Raw genomic sequence first — 20,099 nt, forward strand, 5'->3', positions numbered from 1 at the left:
ACCACAATGCACATCTTTATAGGCCACTTACAAAAGATCGACAGGAATTTGATTACTTTAATTAAAAGCCCATTAACAAAAAGGGCACATGTTCGTGATGTGGGAGAAAGCTCAGTGAACAGAGGTCTCTCTGGATTCACGGAGCAAATGTAATTAAACCAGATGAAAGATATCAGCTAATGTGAGGAAGGGAATACAAACGGACCGTACCGCTGATCTGAGACCAGTTCCTCTAAGTGCCTCTAAATGACCTTGGATCCCAAATCAGTGCAAGTTTCAAAACAAAAGCTGTTTTTCACAGCTGCTTTTTATATTTTGCCAAGAATCCCATTCAGCGTTAATGAAGGGTCATGAGTTTCAGCCGCAGTCACGCCTCAGCCATCCACTGCTGCGAGTATTAGAGAGCACAACTGGTCTCACTTTCTGACCGAGAATGACAGTAATCCCTTTCCTCCCGTCAGTCAGGACAATACTAGCCAATGTGGGGGCCTGAAGTAGCATAACAGAACCGGGGAGTTAGTGTTCTCCTGCAAGTCTGTTGAGCTACTCAGTGATAATGTGGGCGCCGCTGGATTCACGAGTTTCTGAGGAAGCGTGAGCTAGACTTCACCATCTCAGCTCGGTAACACCACGACGTAAAGACTGAGTAAATCAGAGAATACTATAACCTCAATTCAGTTAAAATACCTGAGCAAAGTTCCCCAAACTACCACAACTCTTAGTAGTTCACCGAGAACCAATGAATAGAGAATGGACGAGTCAGTTCCACCCAGAGCTAAAAGAATAGGACCTGATTGATTCCAGTTTTTCTTTAGCTAGAGAAGCCAGTGGAGGTGGAGATGTCGCAACTGTACAGATACGTCCAAGACTCCCCTTCTAGTTAGTAATGGTGTAATCTCCATAGTTAAACACTGACTAATAAAATGGGTCTGCACTCCTCTGGCTCCAAATACCAAGTGTTGGACAGAGAAGGAGAAAGCTCCACATCATAGGAGCTCCAATCAAAATGTTTCAAATGCATGTAACCGTCTCCTTACAGCAATTTTAAAAGATTCTAATGTACAGCCTTTCTCAAAGAGTGTAGGCTGATACTGCAGCACAGTGGGACACACTCCTGAATAATACTCACTTCCAGAACAAAAACACATTGGTGATTTTACACAATTTCAATCAATTCATCATTTTTACTTAGACATTTATGGCCTGATTCTACTGCAGCTGAAAACGTCTGTACAAATCATTCATTCGTTCATTGTCTGTAACCCTTATCCAGTTCAGAGTCGCGGTGGGTCCGGAGCCTGAGGGGGCGACAATCCTTCACAGGGCGACACACACTCACACATTCACACCTATGGACAATTTTGAGTCTCCAATCCACCTACCAATGTGTGTTTTTGGAGCGTGGGAGGAAACCAGAGCACCCGGAGGAAACCCACACAGACACAGAGAGAACACACCACACTCCTCACAGACAGTCACCCGGAGGAAACCCACGCAGACACAGAGAGAACACACCACACTCCTCACAGACAGTCACCCGGAGGAAACCCACGCAGACACAGAGAGAACACACCACACTCCTCACAGACAGTCACCCGGAGGAAACCCACGCAGACACCGAGAGAACACACCACACTCCTCACAGACAGTCACCCGGAGGAAACCCACACAGACACAGAGAGAACACACCACACTCCTCACAGACAGTCACCTGGAGGAAACCCATGCAGACACAGAGAGAACACACCACACTCCTCACAGACAGTCACCCGGAGGAAACCCACGCAGACACAGAGAGAACACACCACACTCCTCACACACAGTCGCCCGGAGTAGGACTCGAACCCACAACCTCCAGGACCCTGCAGCTGTGTGACAGACACTACCTGCTGCACTGGTACAAATCATGAACAACAGTAAAAGGTGACTCAATGTGCAAAGACAATATACAGATATCCACACATTCAAAAACATGTATTAAATAAAAAAAAAACCATGTAAACACTGTTAGAACTGGTCAGTTGTTTTTCCTTTTTTTACCTGTTGTATCTAATTTCAATATTAACCCTCAGTTCATGAGAATGGAAGTAACTTTACCCTAAACAATGGGGAAGGAGAGGAGTTCTATGGAGATACACAGACAATAGTGTGTGTAGGAGTGGGTAAAAAGAGGATCTTAACAAAGTTGGCAAAAGCTTCCCTTAATGATACAGTTACATCCCTGCAGACATTATATTAAACAATGGAGGTGTTTAATAACCTTCACACCTAGGGCTTTCCTAGCCTTCTCTCTCACTCTCTATGAACCGCTGTAGTGACTGTAAATAAACATCAGATACAAAACTGAAGTCTCTCTACAGCTTGAATTGGGAATTTTAGGGTTTTAGTCAAAGTACCGTACACTTGACTCTGTGCTTTAGAGGGCAGAGCACGGACAATTTTATTATTCATTAATAGATCAAACACATTTTCTGACTGAAAACTGTGGTGAAATCGAAAGTGGAAGATGAATGTGAAGGTGAATATTTCAGGTGTGTTTTGTATTTTTTTATTTTTTGCCTGTGCCCCCAACATTGCCACATTTAGTCAGAAATAACACATTAATGGATTCATTTAACTGATCAATTATGTTTTTGTTTATTAGTCATTGTTTTCACGTGATGTTTATGTTTTTATAGATGTATAAGAGCAGGGGGGTATTCCACAAAGCAGGATGTCTCCGTTAGCACTGTCCAATAGGAATCTCCCTCAGCCCTGTTCCTATAGGACACTGTTGAGTTTGGGCTTGAGCTAACTGGCTAAACTGAGAACTCCTGCTTTGTGGAATAACCCCCCTCTTTTGACCTGCTAGCAAAGCACATATATAGAATATTAACCCTTTACTTATAAGTTTACTTTAAAATTACTTACAAACTGTGACCCAAAATCTTAAGATTAAATGGTGTTATTGTCTTTGAAACCGAACCAGCAGCTGCTAAAAAGCAGATGTAGTGAGAAAACAGGATGTACATACGGAACCGCCTGGTTCTACGGTGACACTTTTATTCTTGTTTAAAAATAGACTCGAAGCAACACCATTGTACCACTCCACGTCCAGCTCTGGACCACGGCGCACTGTAAACATTGTCAGAGGTGGAGCCCCGACTGACTGTGTAAGGACTAAGATCTAAACCGAGCTGAGGGTTCTGAGTCTCCTCTGAGCAGCTAAAAGGAACGGTCAAGCAATGACGAGTAGGGTTTGTTGGATAATAGTCAAAAACTATAGGGATGAAGGTGCAATAACTTTATAAAACAACATCAACAACAACAGACTTTGGTGCAGCCGCCGCAACGGCTTCAGCTTCCAGACACTAGGACGTGCACGTTCAAAACAACACAGCACAGGTCACCTCTGGCTCATCTGGATCAGTACGATAATCGACATACCATCTACATACACTGTGTTAAATTAAGGCACGGCCACTAGGGGCTGAGAGTGCACACGTGAGCCAAGGTTCATGATTAAAGCGCACGGGAAACCCTGCTTAGTGTGAACGAAGGAGGGAGACGCCCTGAATTAATAGTAATACACAATCATTAAAAATATAAAGAATGTACCCCATAATATAAAGAATAGCAGAAATGCTTTGAGGGAAAAAAAGAACATACATCTACTGGGCATTTTACTGATGTCCTGAATGCAGAGGGAATGATAAAGGCGTATGTTGTAGTGTGTGTTGACAGCATTTTTAAAAACTGGAAAAGTGCAGAAAGAGACAAATGGTAGTGTCTCAGAGCCTGTGTAACGTTTCAAATCCCTGATACAGTTTGTTTCCCCCTATTTTACATGAATGATTCCACTTCTTCTCCTCTCCACCTCATCCCCAGTAAATCTTTTTCTTTTCCCTCTCCTATATTTGTGTCACTTTGATATTCAGCGATGCAGGGGCACTAGAATCTCCACGTAGTTGCACGGGAAGTAGCCCTGCTGGCCGCGGATCATCCCTTCGTACCAGTTCTCGTCGATCTGGTTGATCAGTGTGATGATGTCACCCTCGTTGAAGCCCAGCTCCCCGTCATTCTCCGGCTCAAAGTCATACAGAGCTTTACAGCACGGCTGGTCCGTCGCTATACGTAATGAGGCAGAGAAACAACCCCATTGATTACCGTCAATATCAGAAGTACAGGCGGCTTGTAGCTTTTAAACGATGCACGAGAACACACTCCTGCACGTGGCTATAGTTTAAGCTTTTCCACTTGATTGTAGGTAGAATACAAAGCTGAAACCGTGAGCTAAAGCTAGCAGGATGTTATCATATTTATTCCTGGCCCCTTGCACTTAGAACATTAAAAAATCATTTAAAAAATGATAATAATATAATAAATAAAACAAACACATAAGTATGTTGGTGTGTGTACATCATGTGAGAGACTCACAGGTGCGTTTCTGGCGAAGGGACGGTCGGTTGGGCAGTGAAGGGGCTGAAATACACCAAACATATATTAGTGTAGTGAAATAGCTGCATCTCGTGTGTCCGTACGTCTCTCACATCCTTAGAACTGCTGCTTATACTTTTACACACTGCGAGGACTTCTCAGAGGCCACTGAGATCAATCTGGACGAAAACCAGCTTAACCAACCTCAGCCATTCTAAATAGACAGTGGTTAATAATAAAATAACGCTGTGCTCACCTGCGGAGTACGACGGGGGAGAGTTAGTCGGACTGTAGCCGTCGTTCGGGTCGCTTTCAGAGTCAAAGCTGGGCAGCGGCTTGGGCATTCGTTTCCGACGTGGCTGAGCTTGAGCATTGTCCAGTCTGAGACAAACACACACACACACACACACACATCACGTTCAATACTTTACCTCATCAAACAGAAAGGTGCTTCACTGAAGCTGAAGATATTAGACTCCAGACCTATCTTTCATTCTCTCTGTAAGCTCCTCCAGCACCTGGACGGCCTGTCTGTGATACTGCAGCTGAGACTCCACCAGAGCGGTCAGCTGGCTCACCTGTTCCACCTGCACACACACACACATACATAAATACACATACACACACACATACATATACATACACACATACATTCACACACACACACACACACATACATACAAACACATACACACACACATACAAACACACACACACACACACACACATACATACAAACACACACACACACACACACACACATACAAACACATACACACACACACATACATACATACAAACACATACACACACACACACACACACACATTCACACACACACACATACACATACAAACACATACACACACACATACAAACACACACACACGAGAATGTTTCACAACCTCAATACAGATTCATAAGAGACAGTTTAAAAACAAAATTATTAAACATTAGCATTTCAATGTTTAACATCATGTTTAATAATGAGAAGCATTTAAAGAGTTAAACTGAGTTAACTCACTAGAACACACACATTCCACAACTGCACACGTGTCCAGGATTACAGATATAGTACTACATTTGTCCCCTTTCACAGCTGGTGTCTCTACAACGAGCCGACGGCATTTCATTCCAGACACATTTCACTCTGCTCCACAGAGCAGCTAATACACAGCTCCAGAGGGAGCCAGAGGGGACATATACAGAGCAGCAGAGCAAGGAGACACACACACACACACACACCTAATCCACTGCTCATTATGTAAGAACATCTTTTACCCAAACACCACCGTTTCCTCTGAGAGTCGTTCACATGCTTCTGTTAACACACCTGGGTATTACTTATACATCCACAGCCCCAGGTGTGTGTCCTCTCATATAAAGCTAAATTATAAACATATAAAAGCCATGGTCTGAGGTGGTCAGAGAGACAAATTACTACAAAAACAAATAGTTTAAAAAAGGGTGGTGTGGGCAGTGTCCCTCCTCCATCTTTGAAATTTGACAGAAACCGCCCACTGGAGACACATTCGAGACCCACAGAAACACCAGGTGTGTGGCTACACGTCTCTCTCTCTCTCTACACCCATCTGGAGTGATCTGGTTTTATATATATATATATAACCAGATCACTCCAGATGGGTGTAAAAAACAGTTCTGAACAGTGCCTGAGACACAGGGAGATCAAGACCTGCTCAAGTGAAGATTCAACAACAATAATCACATTCACACGGTAGAAAACACCTTTCAACAACGTCTACTTTCAACCACTAGGTGGCGATGTGTACCTTTTACATCTTCACTTCAGTCACATTTCCTGTCATTAGAATAAGACTGAGGAAAAAAGTCTTTGAGGTTGTAGACAAACAAACAAACAAACAAACAGTCCTCTGTGGAACTGATGTCTCTAACAGAGAGAGAGATGTATAGTATCCAGATACAAGAGTTATGAATTATGGGTAATAATGAATATGTATTTATTTATTTATTACAGTATTTTGGAAGAAATATTGAGCTATAACTCCTGCCATTTCAGTCCTGCAGACCACACACACCTGGTATTTTAGAATAATAATCTGGATCATTCTGCATGAACACGGCAGAAGAATCTAGTCTTTCATTCTCACTCAGAATATCAGCTGGATATAGGAGTGAACCTCAGTCAGTTTTGTACGGAACACCCTCAAACAGATAAACAGAGAAGTATGAAACAACATACTTAGAAATATATTCCAAATATAGATATGTTTCTAACCACATTCCCCCCCAGACTTGTTTCCCTCCTGTGTCTGAGGCGTATGTTAATGACCGGCAGATGGTGAGGCTGTTGTCTAATTGGCTGAGACCGTGACTGTCCCCTGATATTTTCTCAATTCTCCTGTGAGCACAAGACGGAGGAAAGACCCAAGCAGACGGGGAGGCAGATGTAGTTAGTTCAGGAGCAAATATATAAAAAAGTACTGTAGCCCACAAACACAAAGGAAACAAACAAACAAAAACAATTACAGAGCACTTGCCAAAAAATGATCGGACAGGACATGTTTGTTTGGGTTCGTCTGGTCTCGGACGAAGGAATAAAATAAAAGCGAATAAATAATAATAAAATAATAATAAGTACTTTTATTTTGTGAAATTTTTCTATAATTTTATTATTTTTTATTTAAATGTGTGGGTTTTTTTTAAGTTAGTTTTAGCTTAAAATACCTCAGAAACACAGAACATCGTAATGAATGCAGTGTGTTGTGACCCATTTAGTCACATTTTATTTATTACCCGAAATCATTGGGCGCAAAGCAGGAACACACCCTGGAGGAGGCGCCAGTCCTTCACAGGGCGACACACACTCACACATTCACTCACACACTCACACCTACGGACACTTTTGAGTCTCCAATCCACCTACCAACATGTGTTTTTGGACTGTGGGAGGAAACCGCGACCCTGAACTGGATAAGCGTTTACAGATAATGAATGAATGAATGATTTTATTTATTAATTCCCAGTTCCACCCATTAGTAAAAACTCCGTCCAGTCAAAGCTACCAAGCTGAGAGGCAGGTGACTCCTTTTCAAACTGCCTAATTCTGTCACGTTATCTAGCAGATGTTTAACATTATGCTGAGTGATGAAGTGAAGGCCCTCCTACCCATCCAGAGAAATCACACTCTCTTAGACTCCCAGTGTCCTAAAAGAGTCAGTGGTTAGACACCTGCACCATCCGAACTCCTGCTTTTAACAACTTTAATGACGACTTTGTACTCTGTACAGTGTGGTGCTAAGCCAAATGTAAGAATTGCATGAGAGAATAAGTGTGATAAAGCCATACGTTTTGAAGTGGAACCATTAACACTGGTTAACAAAGTCAAATTTAGAATTTGTCAGTGTAGACTTAAGGGCGGCATGGTGGAGCAGCAGGTAGGTGTCGCAGTCACACAGCTCCAGAGACCTGGAGGTTGTGGGTTCAATTCCCGCTCCGGGTGACTGTCTGTGAGGAATGTGGTGCGTTCTCCCTGTGTCTGCGTGGGTTTCCTCCGGGTGACTGTCTGTGAGGAGTGTGGTGTGTTCTCCCTGTGTCTGTGTGGGTTTCCTCCGGGTGACTGTCTGTGAGGAGTGTGGTGTGTTCTCCCTGTGTCTGTGTGGGTTTCCTCCGGGTGACTGTCTGTGAGGAGTGTGGTGTGTTCTCCCTGTGTCTGCGTGGGTTTCCTCCGGGTGACTGTCTGTGAGGAGTGTGGTGTGTTCTCCCTGTGTCTGCGTGGGTTTCCTCCGGGTGACTGTCTGTGAGGAGTGTGGTGTGTTCTCCCTGTGTCTGCGTGGGTTTCCTCCGGGTGACTGTCTGTGAGGAGTGTGCCCTACTCGGCTAAAACAAGTGTCTGGTTTAACTGATGTCTGCTATACTTAACCAATAATTAGTGTCATTTAATGCTTCAGGACGGTGGAAACACCTAGACAGCACTTTCAAAACTACACAGAAATATACCAGCGCCACACCTGGCAATGTGCCCACGTTGCCCATCTTAGGGGCTGCCAACCCGCCATACTCACATCAGTTTCTAAGAGGTTGTGCATGCTGATCTCTGCTGCTTCTTTAGACTCATGGAATTTCTCCAGGCTCATGCGCAGCTCCTCATCTGGAATCTTCCCCTGGCGCTTTTTCTTGTAGTCGTAATCCAGTCTGCGGCCCTCAAGCTTCTTTAGTTGTTGCTGTGAACGGAGACAGAAGGATGATTCATTGCTCTGTATTTGGACTGTAACATGGCACCTGTAAACGTCAGGGTGTTCTGTAGCATCCAGTGAAGATTCAAAATCCATGTTGGTGCAATAACACATACTATGATAAATATGATAACACAGGGTTTCTGGGTATTACAATACTGAACTGTATACACTGTCAACAGCCAAGAGTTACACTGACTTCATATCCATCTTATTATCCTTGTGTTTTTCTAAACCCTCTTTAGATTTTACCTGAATGTCCTTGAGGTCCTTGTCTACAATGGTCTGGAAAGGGTCGATGAAATTCTGCTTCACATCAATATCCAGAGAGTCCTTCACTTCAGCAAGTCTCTTCATTGATTCCCCCATCTCAAGAAGAGCACCACCTGTGGATCAAAGGCCAGACGCAGAAGCAGAAGATTAAACAGAAGCAACTTTATAAGGATTGTTATAAATATACCAATCTCCACCACCGTTTCTACAGCCTCTACATAAGAGCATTGCCATGAGAATGGGGTATGGGACATGGGAAGATTTGGTTACACTCCACGTGGCCGAATCTCATGTCTCATGGCCTTGTTCAATGCAAAATGTGAGCTAGACTCTGGATGGAGCATCATCCAGTCATTACTGGTGTCAACAAACATTGCCCCTGTAGTGCATTTTACTTTATCACGATCTAAATCATGTCTCAGAGCTGAATGAAGGGTTCATAGTACAGACTCCTATTTAAAATGTCTACAATAAAAAACCTTTCTTGAATATTCATCTCTTCTGACCGACATTTTACCAAAATGAACGCGTCTACGGAAATTCAAACCCGCACAGACTAAACATAAACAAACAATTTCCATATTCCCTCCAGCAGACAGACACTCACTACTTCCCACCCCTCTCTCTCTCTCTCTCTCTCTCTCTCTCTCTCTCTCTCTCTCTCTCTCTCTCTCTCTCTCTCTCTCTCTCTCTCTCTCTCTCTCTCTCTCTCTCACCCCCTACCAAAGTTTGTGTCCTCTCCCATGTCGCGACCGTATCTGACCATGCACTCTCCCAGCAATCCTTCGGCCTGAGGGTAGCCAGTGCTCTTGACCTGTCCTCGAATCTTGGACATAGTGTTAAGCATGGACAGCTTGGCCCGAGATGCTGCCGAACAGAACAAACACACACAGAAAAACTTAAACTGACAGATATTTTAATGCCACACACACACACACATATATATGTATACACACACACACACACACACACATACACACACACACACATATATACACACACACACACATATACACACACACACACACATATATACACACACACACACACATACACACACACATATACATATATACACACATATACATATATACACACACACACACACACACATATATATATATATATATATATATATATATATATACATACACACACACACACACATATTTGTATGCACTCTTGCGGACAGTAATGTGGTACCCTCTAGAGGTCACGCTCTCAAATGTACATTTCACGTCCACCATAATCTTGAAAGTTTAAACCAAACTAACTCTTGCTTTGTGAGCTTTTTTTGTCCCAAGTGTGAGTTTACCTGGGTTGGGCTGCAGGTACTCAGAGGTCCTGGCCAGCACATCCACTATGGCTTTACTGGTGACATCAGCTTTCTGTTTATCACACACACACACACACAACAGGGAAACACACGCGTCTGAAATTTGAATTTCCATTTCCATGTTACATTTTTAAACACATTAAGCAAATCAACGAAATGTCAGAACCAGAGATGATATAGCACTTTACAGGTACATCAATATCATATGAAACATTTCCCTCACAGGCCTCTTATAACCAGCACCAACCAACAGCGAAACAGAACACGTGGTTCCTTTTAAAATCATCTGAGAGCACGTTTTAAAAGAGAATGCTGCTCTGTTAGAGAGAGAGAGGGCTCTAAATGGCAGAGGAACATGATCTCACACAATGGTTCTGATGAAAAATAAATGTTAGAATTAAGAATTTTAGAAACAAAATACAGCACACAACAAAAACAAGTCCTCATCGGTGGGTGATGAGGTAATTAGGCAAATGCAAGTGACGGAAATGAGATTAAAGGCAAACATTCCACACGTATTTTCATTTTGTGGCTTTAAATTTGTGTAGAACGTCAGTGCAAAGTAGAGCTAGATTTTCTGAAATAAACTCTGAAATGAATAATTGCAGCAGTTTGTAACATCATGCACTGAAGGCACCGAAAAACTGCACTGATCAGGTGAGAACACAAGCGCAACAGAGTTACTACAATTTGAATAGCATTTCCTGGTGAAATATGTGGTCTGCAGGGTACGAGGAAATGTTGCTTGAATTCATGAGGTTTTACAGAAAGGTCTCCTGCTGAAGGTGATTTAAAGTCGCTCCTCACCCTCTCCAGGTCCTTAAAGTCTTCGTCCAGTTTAGTGCCTTCTGCTCCTCCAACCTTCTCACTCACCATCTACAGAAGAAAACAGATCTTAGTTAGGAAGGACCACCAGTTGATGAACATGTGGATTTATGGTAGTCCTGGCAACCTCAGATGCTTTATCAAAATTGTAAAACAGTTCAATTCTAATTCAAGTCCTGCTCCGGGTGACTGTCTGTGAGGAGTGTGGTGTGTTCTCCCTGTGTCTGTGTGGGTTTCCTCCGGGTGACTGTCTGTGAGGAGTGTGGTGTGTTCTCTCTGTGTCTGCGTGGGTTTCCTCCGGGTGCTCCGGTTTCCTCCCACGCTCCAAAAACACACGTTGGTAGGTGGATTGGAGACTCAAAAGTGTCCGTAGGTGTGAATGAATGTGTGAGGGTGTGTCACCCTGTGAAGGACTGGCGCCCCCTCCAGGGTGTGTTCCCAAATTGCTCCCAGTGATTCCAGGTAGTCTCCGAACCCACCGCTGCCCTGAACTGGATAAAGGTTACAGACAATGAATGATAAATATGATTTTATTTTAAACAATTTTAAGAGAGCTAATAACGATTACATAGGGCAAGAGAGAAAGCCATGTACTGGAATGAAAACAGAGAATAGCCTGATATTTTCTTTATGGCCCACTCTTTCTTTAATATTGCCATGTGTCTACAAGATCATCCAGCTGTCCCAGGTAAATTACAAATTGTTCACGTGCCTAAGCCCCTGGGTCACGGGTCTGATTCCAGTCCAATCAGTCTACTGGTCCCACTTGGTTTTATTACTTATCTTGTAGGTTTGTGGAGACCGTACGCCAATCAGGACATGAACACAGACGTATACGTGAGCAGACATGCCCACTGAGGAAGATGAATGAAAAGCATTTGAAACTACACCCGTTATCTCCCATTGTCTCAGAGATCAGACCTGTAGCGTCAGGTGCCTTGTCAAATACGTAATTATAGCCCTCTCCTGTAGTATATCCCCTCTGTATTAACACTGTGTCTCCCTGTGTCTCCACAATGCTTACTTCACACTAAAGGAAATATACTCCTAATGTTTTGTGGAATTTAAATGTAAGACCTCCTCGTAACGTGCGGAATCACACGGGCTCAGTTTTTCTTATAATAAATCTAACAATCAACATTTTCCTTCATAAAACATGAGATTAAAATAAAGGACATGACGATCCAAGCAGAGCGCGAATATTGCATTTTTTAATTTTATTTTGCTGTGTTGCTTTTTGTGGTTCAATGTACATCAACGTATTTTGATTTGTATATATTTTTAAATGTATTTTATATTGAAGAACTGGCGCCCCCTACAGGGTGTGTTCCCGCCTTGTGCCCAGTGATTCTGGGTAGGCTCCGGACCCACCACGACCCTGAACTGGGGTCACAGATAATGAACTAATGAATGAATGAATGAATGTATTGTATATTTCGGTGTAAGTGAATAATTGATTATTTTCACACGGTAGTTTACCCCTGAACCGAAACGTGAAGAATCATTAAAGTTATATTTTCACACAGTAGAAAACTCATATTTATATCACACCTGGAAACATGTACTAATTAAAAAGGTTTTAATACATAGCAAATAATAATCTTCATCATATTACTTGAGATATTTACCTGTATTCTGTGTGTTTACAAACCCAATAACACACACACCTGTAAGTCTCAAACTCTATTAGCTCTACTGTACAATACACTGCTGTCTGTCAGACTAGAACACCACTGCTGTCCTATCAGGGGATTATACATGGTTTTACTCCTATTTAACAGGTAAAAATGATTTTGTCCTATAGATTATTACACTGCTCATAACTAAGATGTTCCTTATGGTGTTCCACAGGGGTCAATACTTGGTACCCTCCTGTTTTCCCTCTAACCCCATGTTGGTTAATAATTTGACCTAGTGGTAATATATAGTGACCATTCCTTTGCAGGCAACACCTAGCGTTACATATCTGTCGACTCGGGCAGTGCTACTGCTTTAAAAACAATCACAGACTACACACTGAATATAATTACACGGATGAAGAGTAACTTCCTGATACTTAATTTATTCAAGAAAAGATCCTGGTTGGAACAAGTGGAAATGTAGGAAAAGTGATCAGAACATAGGGAATTCCGGCTGTACGGGGGTTAACGCAGCGCTGAGGATTCTGGGTGTGTTTTTAGATTGTTATCTTTGTTGTTTTAAAACAAACAGTGACAATGTTACTCCATTTGCACGATGCTAAGATAAGGATGCTTTTTGTCTTCTGCAGAATTGACTGCTGTATCTCTCTGTTTACAGAGCTCCAGCTGGTCCACACTGATCCAGACGGGCCTTAAGAGAGAACATTACACAGGCTTCCCTTCTGACACTAGGACAGGAGAAGTACTGCTACTGCTTTATCGTGTGTTATGGACTGTCCATGTCGCTATGTTCCAAATCATTCTTTGAGATCCAACACTGCAAGTTTGTTTAAGACACCAACAGTCAATAAGAACTTGTAGCTACAATTGTATGCGAGGAGATATACAAATACTATTCGTATTTATTAGTGATAGATTAGTATTTATAATAATAATAATAATAATAAATAGGAAAGAAATCTGAAGTGGTTTCTTATGTCTGGGTGTTTAGCTTAAAGCTACATTTATGCAGTTGTTTTAACTGGCTGTGAATCATCTCCACCACACACACACACACACACACACACACACACACACTACAGATGACTGTGCTTTAGAATGCAATCATCTCGCAACACTTGTAAAGCTTCAAATATGACATTTCCGACATTAGGTGTTATTCTGGAACCTGGAAGCTGGCATTGGCATTTAAAGCCTCTGCCATATCTCACACACACACACTTCTGAATAACTTCAGTGTGCCTGGACTAATGACCGATTTAAAAAGCTATTCCTGAAGTATTACGACTGTGCTACACTGCCACATAATCCATGTTTTCATCTCAACATCTGAGGAAATGTGCAGCCACAATGGAAAAACACAGTCACAGATAATAAACACACACTCTGTGTTTGTGTGTGTGTGTGTGTTTTCTTTTCCTTTTCCACACAGTGCCAAGACCCAAAGCAGTCAGACCAGATTCCACTGTACAATCCCACACCTGTCCACCAGAGGGATTAACCCCAGAACTGCATTTTTACTGTAGGCCTCATGAATATTAATACCCCTTAAACACATGCGAATGTCCTCTGGTATATAACTGTAGATGCATTGACACACAGGGGTCCCTTCCTGGATCCGGGGGCCTCTCATGGTGGTGCACCGCCCGTCGGGCACGAGGTGGAGAAGAAGGGCCCCTGGCGAAATGGACCCGTGGAAACTGGCTCTTGGCACATTGAACATTTAATGTTTAACGTGTAATTATTTGTCATTGTTCAACATGTGTCTTTACACCACTGCCAGTGAACACACGGCCTGCCCTGATTGGCTGACTGAGGAGGAAGGCTGTGAATATGAAAATGCCACCTGCTCTGTTTATATTTTCCTCAGGCATTTTGCCACAGAATGAGCGCAGTGGGGCTGATGATGTAAGTGAATAGTGGAGAGGAGCTGTGTCTCTTTTCCATTTCCATTTTTCTAGCATGGAGCGGTGGTGAGAGCAAATGCATATTAGGTGAATAACATGTTAATTATCATTCTGACACCGTACCACTGGGTGCAAGGCGGGAACACACCCTGGAGGGGGCGCCACTCCTTCACAGGGCGACACACACCCACACATTCACTCACACACTCACACCTACGGACACTTTTGAGTCTCCAATCCACCTACCAACGTGTGTTTTTGGACTGTGGGAGGAAACCAGAACCCTTCCATAACCACCACATAACATTGAATTTGAATTTGGAGCTCAAACTTAGTATTACATCGCCATTTTATCTTAATTTTGCTGCTGATATGCTTCAATAATATGCACCCAACTGCAGTTCAGGAGCGGAAACCATGCACTGACACTGACACCACGGTTTTGCTAAGAGACTTTGGTCCTTATGTTGACAGTGAATGAGAAACCTAGAGAAGAGTGACTGGGAAGAACAGCCTTGATCTGGACCATTTGGTTGTTAATGGACGTCTCTGCTAGTCATATTTCGTCCATAATAAACAGTGTTTGAACACAAGGTTGCTCATAAGTTTACTTGGTACAAGAGCACCTTTGCCCAGAGGTCAGTGATCGACTTTGTGGTTGTGTCTTCTGATCTGAGGTCATATGTTTTGGATACTCACTTCAAAACGGGACTGAGCTGTCAAATCATCTGGTGGTGAGTTGGACCAGATGTTGAGGGGAAAAGAGCCAGAAAGGCCTGGTCGGCCCAAACATACAAGGTCTGCTGGGAAAGGCTGGCAGAGACTGATGTCAACTCTCATCTCTGAGGGAAGGAGGAAGGACATGGAGTCTGACTGGACCCTGTCTTGAGTCCTCCACTGTGGAAACGGCTGCTTAAAGCCGTGATCGAAAGCTTGTTGGTGCCAACCCAAGAACTCAGTCATGGAAACCATTGGTGAATGAAGCCATCCAGTGGAAACGGGGCTTTACAAGCTTGACTGGCTCTGGGGAACACCTGATTCTGTGGATGAACACCAGCAGGCCAAAGACACTGTAGCTTTGCCAGTTGTAGGATCCAAACCTAAAGCATGGGAGACATTTGGACAGGACATGGAGAATGACTTCCAGGCTGCCTCAGAGAGGTTCTGGAAAACACTCGCACAGCTCAGGAGGGGATGGAAGCACACTGTCCACGTTGTGCTCAGCAGGGATTTTACATTTTTTGGCTGAAGTCTGGAATGGATGAGACTCTGGAATGGATGAGATTTGCCCGGCATTGCTGAAGGTCCACTTATATTTGGGAGATCCCCAACATGGACATCAGGAACCGTGCCTATGGATTGTCAAACAGGGGTCATGGTTCCCATTTTTAAAAAAGCACACCAAAGATATGCGCCAACACGTGCTAATTATCGGGGCATCACTCTTCTCGGCCACTCAGGGAAATGCCTGTGCCAAGGTTCTGGAAATGAGAATCTATCCAACAGCCGAACCTTGGATTCAGAAGCTAGTTGAGGTGGTTCAGGCATCTAACAAGAACCTCCTGGACACCTCCCGCTGGAGGTACACCAGGCACGGACAACTGCAAGGAGGCCTCGGGGTCCTGCCGGAGAGATTATGTCTCAGGGCTGGCCTGGGAATGCCCGGGGAACTCCCAGCAGGACACGGTAGAAGCTGCAGGGCACAGAGATGCCTGGAATGCTTCGCTTGCTCTGCTGTCACCATCACCCTCAAATGGATTAAGTGGAAAAGAAGATGACTGGCCTATGAGAATGTAGCACATCGGAATGGACAGACAATCCTTTAAACAATAAAAGCAAACAATGGATGTCAGTACATGGGATTGTCATTGTTTATGAAGTGATTGAAATTATAAAATCCATATTTTTACACGGAGAATAGGACGCATTAAATTAGAATACGCAATAAAAGCTGCTATTCATTTCCACATCAAAGGATGTATTACATCAATATAAGCCTTGCCTTTTACTGTAAGCACTTTTTTTTTTAATGTCTTTTCTCATAAGGATTGCATCACTTTGAAGAAAAAATAGACATTCACACTCCTGGTGACAGTTTAAAAACCATTTCCTCTTTCTCAAACATTACTATTAACAAAATTATGAATTAGTAATTTTAAGTTTAACGCACGCTGTTTAATATTCATGAACACAGATATTCACAAACAGTACGTCTATGGGATATGGAAATTCGCTGAATATTTGAGTGTGACACTCCTCACAGACAGTCACCCGGAGGAAACCCACACAGACACAGAGAGAACACACCACACTCCTCACAGACAGTCACCCGGAGGAAACCCACGCAGACACAGGGAGAACACACCACACTCCTCACAGACAGTCACCCGGAGGAAACCCACGCAGACACAGGGAGAACACACCACACTCCTCACAGACAGTCACCCGGAGGAAACCCACGCAGACACAGGGAGAACACACCACACTCCTCACAGACAAGTCACCTGGAGGAAACCCACGCAGACACAGGGAGAACACACCACACTCCTCACAGACAAGTCACCTGGAGGAAACCCACGCAGACACAGGGAGAACACACCACACTCCTCACAGACAAGTCACCTGGAGGAAACCCACGCAGACACAGGGAGAACACACCACACTCCTCACAGACAGTCACCTGGAGGAAACCCACGCAGACACAGGGAGAACACTGACTGCGACACCTACCTGCTGCACCACCGTGCCGAACACAGAGAATAGGTTTATCTAATGTATGTAGCATAGGAAATGTAATCTATATTAATTAATAATATTGGAGCTTTTTAACTAGTGCATATTAGCTATAGACCACAGTGTTGTGTAGTGAAACAGCTGAAATAATAGACACATAACAAGGAAAATGTCTTATATCTCGAGCCATTAACAGCACCCCCTTGTGTAGCAGTCGCTAAAATTGACTGAGTGTGTGAAACATAGCTCCTCATTGTGGAGCAATTATAATCTGGGAGTGAGTGAGGGAGGAACTAATTGAGTTACACGCCATTCATGAGGAAAAGTGTCATCTGAAAAGACTCATTCTGAAGCGGTCTTTGGAAAGTGGCTGCATAACGTTCATTTAAAGCACATTCTGTTCAAGACATCAGTCTAAGACAAAATAAAAAAAACAAGGTTTAAGGTTAACAAGGTTTACATATAGAACAACACCATGTTAACTGTCATACCCTAAACAGACCAAAAAGTAGTGTACATACTCTACACCAGAGCTAGACACAACAATGTCATACCTACATAGCGTAGACATAATAACAACAGCAGGTACAAAAGATAAAATATGAAGCACAGAGAAGCATTTTGTCTTTAAAGCCCTTCAGGTCTAGGTTTTGGGAAATGTCTAGAAGTCTCAAAGGAAACAACCAATATAATCTTCTACAAAAAATATAGGTCAAATACAAAGAATTCTAATTACTTTGCAATTTCTACGAGGTGTATTACAAGAAACACAGCTCTAGCGTCCTGTGGTTGTGGGTGACTGTGAGGAGTGTGGTGTGTTCTCTCTGTGTCTGCGTGGGTTTCCTCCGGGTGACTGTCTGTGAGGAGTGTGGTGTGTTCTCTCTGTGTCTGCGTGGGTTTCCTCCGGGTGACTGTCTGTGAGGAGTGTGGTGTGTTCTCCCTGTGTCTGCGTGGGTTTCCTCCGGGTGACTGTCTGTGAGGAGTGTGGTGTGTTCTCTCTGTGTCTGCGTGGGTTTCCTCCGGGTGACTGTCTGTGAGGAGTGTGGTGTGTTCTCCCTGTGTCTGCGTGGGTTTCCTCCGGGTGACTGTCTGTGAGGAGTGTGGTGTGTTCTCCCTGTGTCTGCGTGGGTTTCCTCCGGGTGACTGTCTGTGAGGAGTGTGGTGTGTTCTCTCTGTGTCTGCGTGGGTTTCCTCCGGGTGACTGTCTGTGAGGAGTGTGGTGTGTTCTCTCTGTGTCTGCGTGGGTTTCCTCCGGGTGGGTTTCCTCCCACTGTCCAAAAACACACGTTGGTAGGTGGATTGGAGACTCAAAAGTGTCCGTACATGTGAGTGTGTGAGTGTGAGTGAATTCTGAGATTATAATACAGATTAAGGTGAGACCAGGTCCTTGAGATTCATTATTTAACCCCGGTTGTTGGCTGCTGTTTTGCAGTTTTTGCAGCATTTCTGTTTGAGATTTTTACTTTGTTCCTTGCTTGAAGCCTCCAGATGTAATTGTGGGCCAAGTACAAAGGTATGTGCCTTAGGACAGTATTATTAACATATCTGAATGACATGGAACAAAAATGTTTTTAAAACAACAACCTGGAAACAACCCAGAGCAAACATACAGATTAAACACATTCTTATCAAACCAGGGCAGGTAGTAACGGCACACAGGGCAAGAAACACTGTTATCCACAAATAATGGGGTAAGACTAGGCCAGCGTCCATAAGACAATGATGGCATGTCTGCTCCATACTAAACACTGGTTACAGGTCAAACGACATTCAGAGTTTACAGAGAAAAACAATAACACTTAGAAACAATAGTAGTTCAGCTTTGTTGAGTTAGAAACAATTTCTGTCAAACTCTATTACACTGGGTTCATTTACAAATATTCAATTCAATGTGAAGTCCAGTCCATTCTAATATTTCAGTTCACACTTAAATGGAGTAGCAGTTCAAATAAGACGTTTGAGAAGAAACCAATTCCAGTCAGAAATGAAGTTCCTTACATTAAACAAGCTAGTGTCAAATAACATCTACAACTTTAACAAGTACATAACGAGCTACATGACGAACTGATCTTATTTTCACAGTTATATTACACCCATGGAAAATAAACAGAGAGCCAAACTAGAAAAACAGTTAACCTGAAGTAAATCTGTTTACTATCGGAATGAATCTAAGGCGGTGTCTCCATTATCACTCAGCTCCCTAGATAGTGCACTTCACAGGTCAGGGAACTGTAAAGTTAGCATTAGCTCCTACTCCCAAACAGTGAAGTAAACCGGAAAACTGTTAAAGAAAGTAGTGCAGCTTACGGCAGAATAATATAATGTGCTTATTTTTATAAATACAATGCACTTCTGAGAATTAAAGCGGCTATGCTATCACCTACAGAGTGTACACTTCACAGACAGGCAGAGACAATTTGGGACCGGGCCGGGCTCTGACTCCGATTGAAGTGATCTGGAGAGTTTGAAAAAGAAAATCACTCACCTGACTAGCTTTATAAAACTGTTTTTTCAAGCCAGCGACAGACATCTTCACGGCGACTTTTCAGTTTTTTTCAGTGAGCTGTAGTTTGTGACTTTATTCGTCGGTTTTATCTGTAGTCTTTTACAACTCCAGGAAAGTCTCCTCCTTCACTGCTAACTTCTGCTGAAGGAGAGAAACAACACCCCCCGGACTTCCGCCTCACACGTTTACACTTTTTCAGCTCCCAAATAGCTTTTAGCTTGTTTTTTAAACGTCACCAGATAATATTTA

General features: G+C 43.1%; 1 protein-coding gene across 1 annotated transcript; it reads right to left on the reverse strand.

Moving 5' to 3' along the window:
* Positions 1-1,642: 1,642 nt before the first annotated feature.
* Positions 1,643-19,983, reverse strand: LOC136678826 (endophilin-A2-like). The gene is made up of 10 exons (XM_066656972.1): positions 19,830-19,983; positions 11,047-11,115; positions 10,219-10,291; positions 9,627-9,770; positions 8,883-9,016; positions 8,460-8,618; positions 4,900-5,003; positions 4,673-4,797; positions 4,417-4,461; positions 1,643-4,107 (listed from the first exon to the last, which is right to left on the reverse strand). Exons 1-10 carry the CDS (start codon positions 19,872-19,874, stop codon positions 3,914-3,916), a joined length of 1,092 nt encoding a protein of 363 aa, XP_066513069.1. The 5' UTR covers positions 19,875-19,983; the 3' UTR covers positions 1,643-3,913.
* Between the last annotated feature and the right edge of the window lie 116 nt (positions 19,984-20,099).

The sequence above is a fragment of the Hoplias malabaricus genome, chromosome Y (assembly GCF_029633855.1).
Source record: "Hoplias malabaricus isolate fHopMal1 chromosome Y, fHopMal1.hap1, whole genome shotgun sequence".
Classification (NCBI taxonomy): Eukaryota; Metazoa; Chordata; class Actinopteri; order Characiformes; family Erythrinidae; genus Hoplias; species Hoplias malabaricus.

Coding starts and splice junctions, on each gene's coding strand:
- LOC136678826 (XM_066656972.1), bottom strand. CDS start 19,874: ATGTCTGTCGCTGGCTTGAAAAAACAGTTTTATAAAGCTAGTCAG. Junction 10,292..11,046: donor ACTTTAAGGACCTGGAGAGG/GTGAGGAGCGAC, acceptor TGTGATAAACAG/AAAGCTGATGTCACCAGTAA. Junction 4,108..4,416: donor CCTTCGCCAGAAACGCACCT/GTGAGTCTCTCA, acceptor CATTACGTATAG/CGACGGACCAGCCGTGCTGT.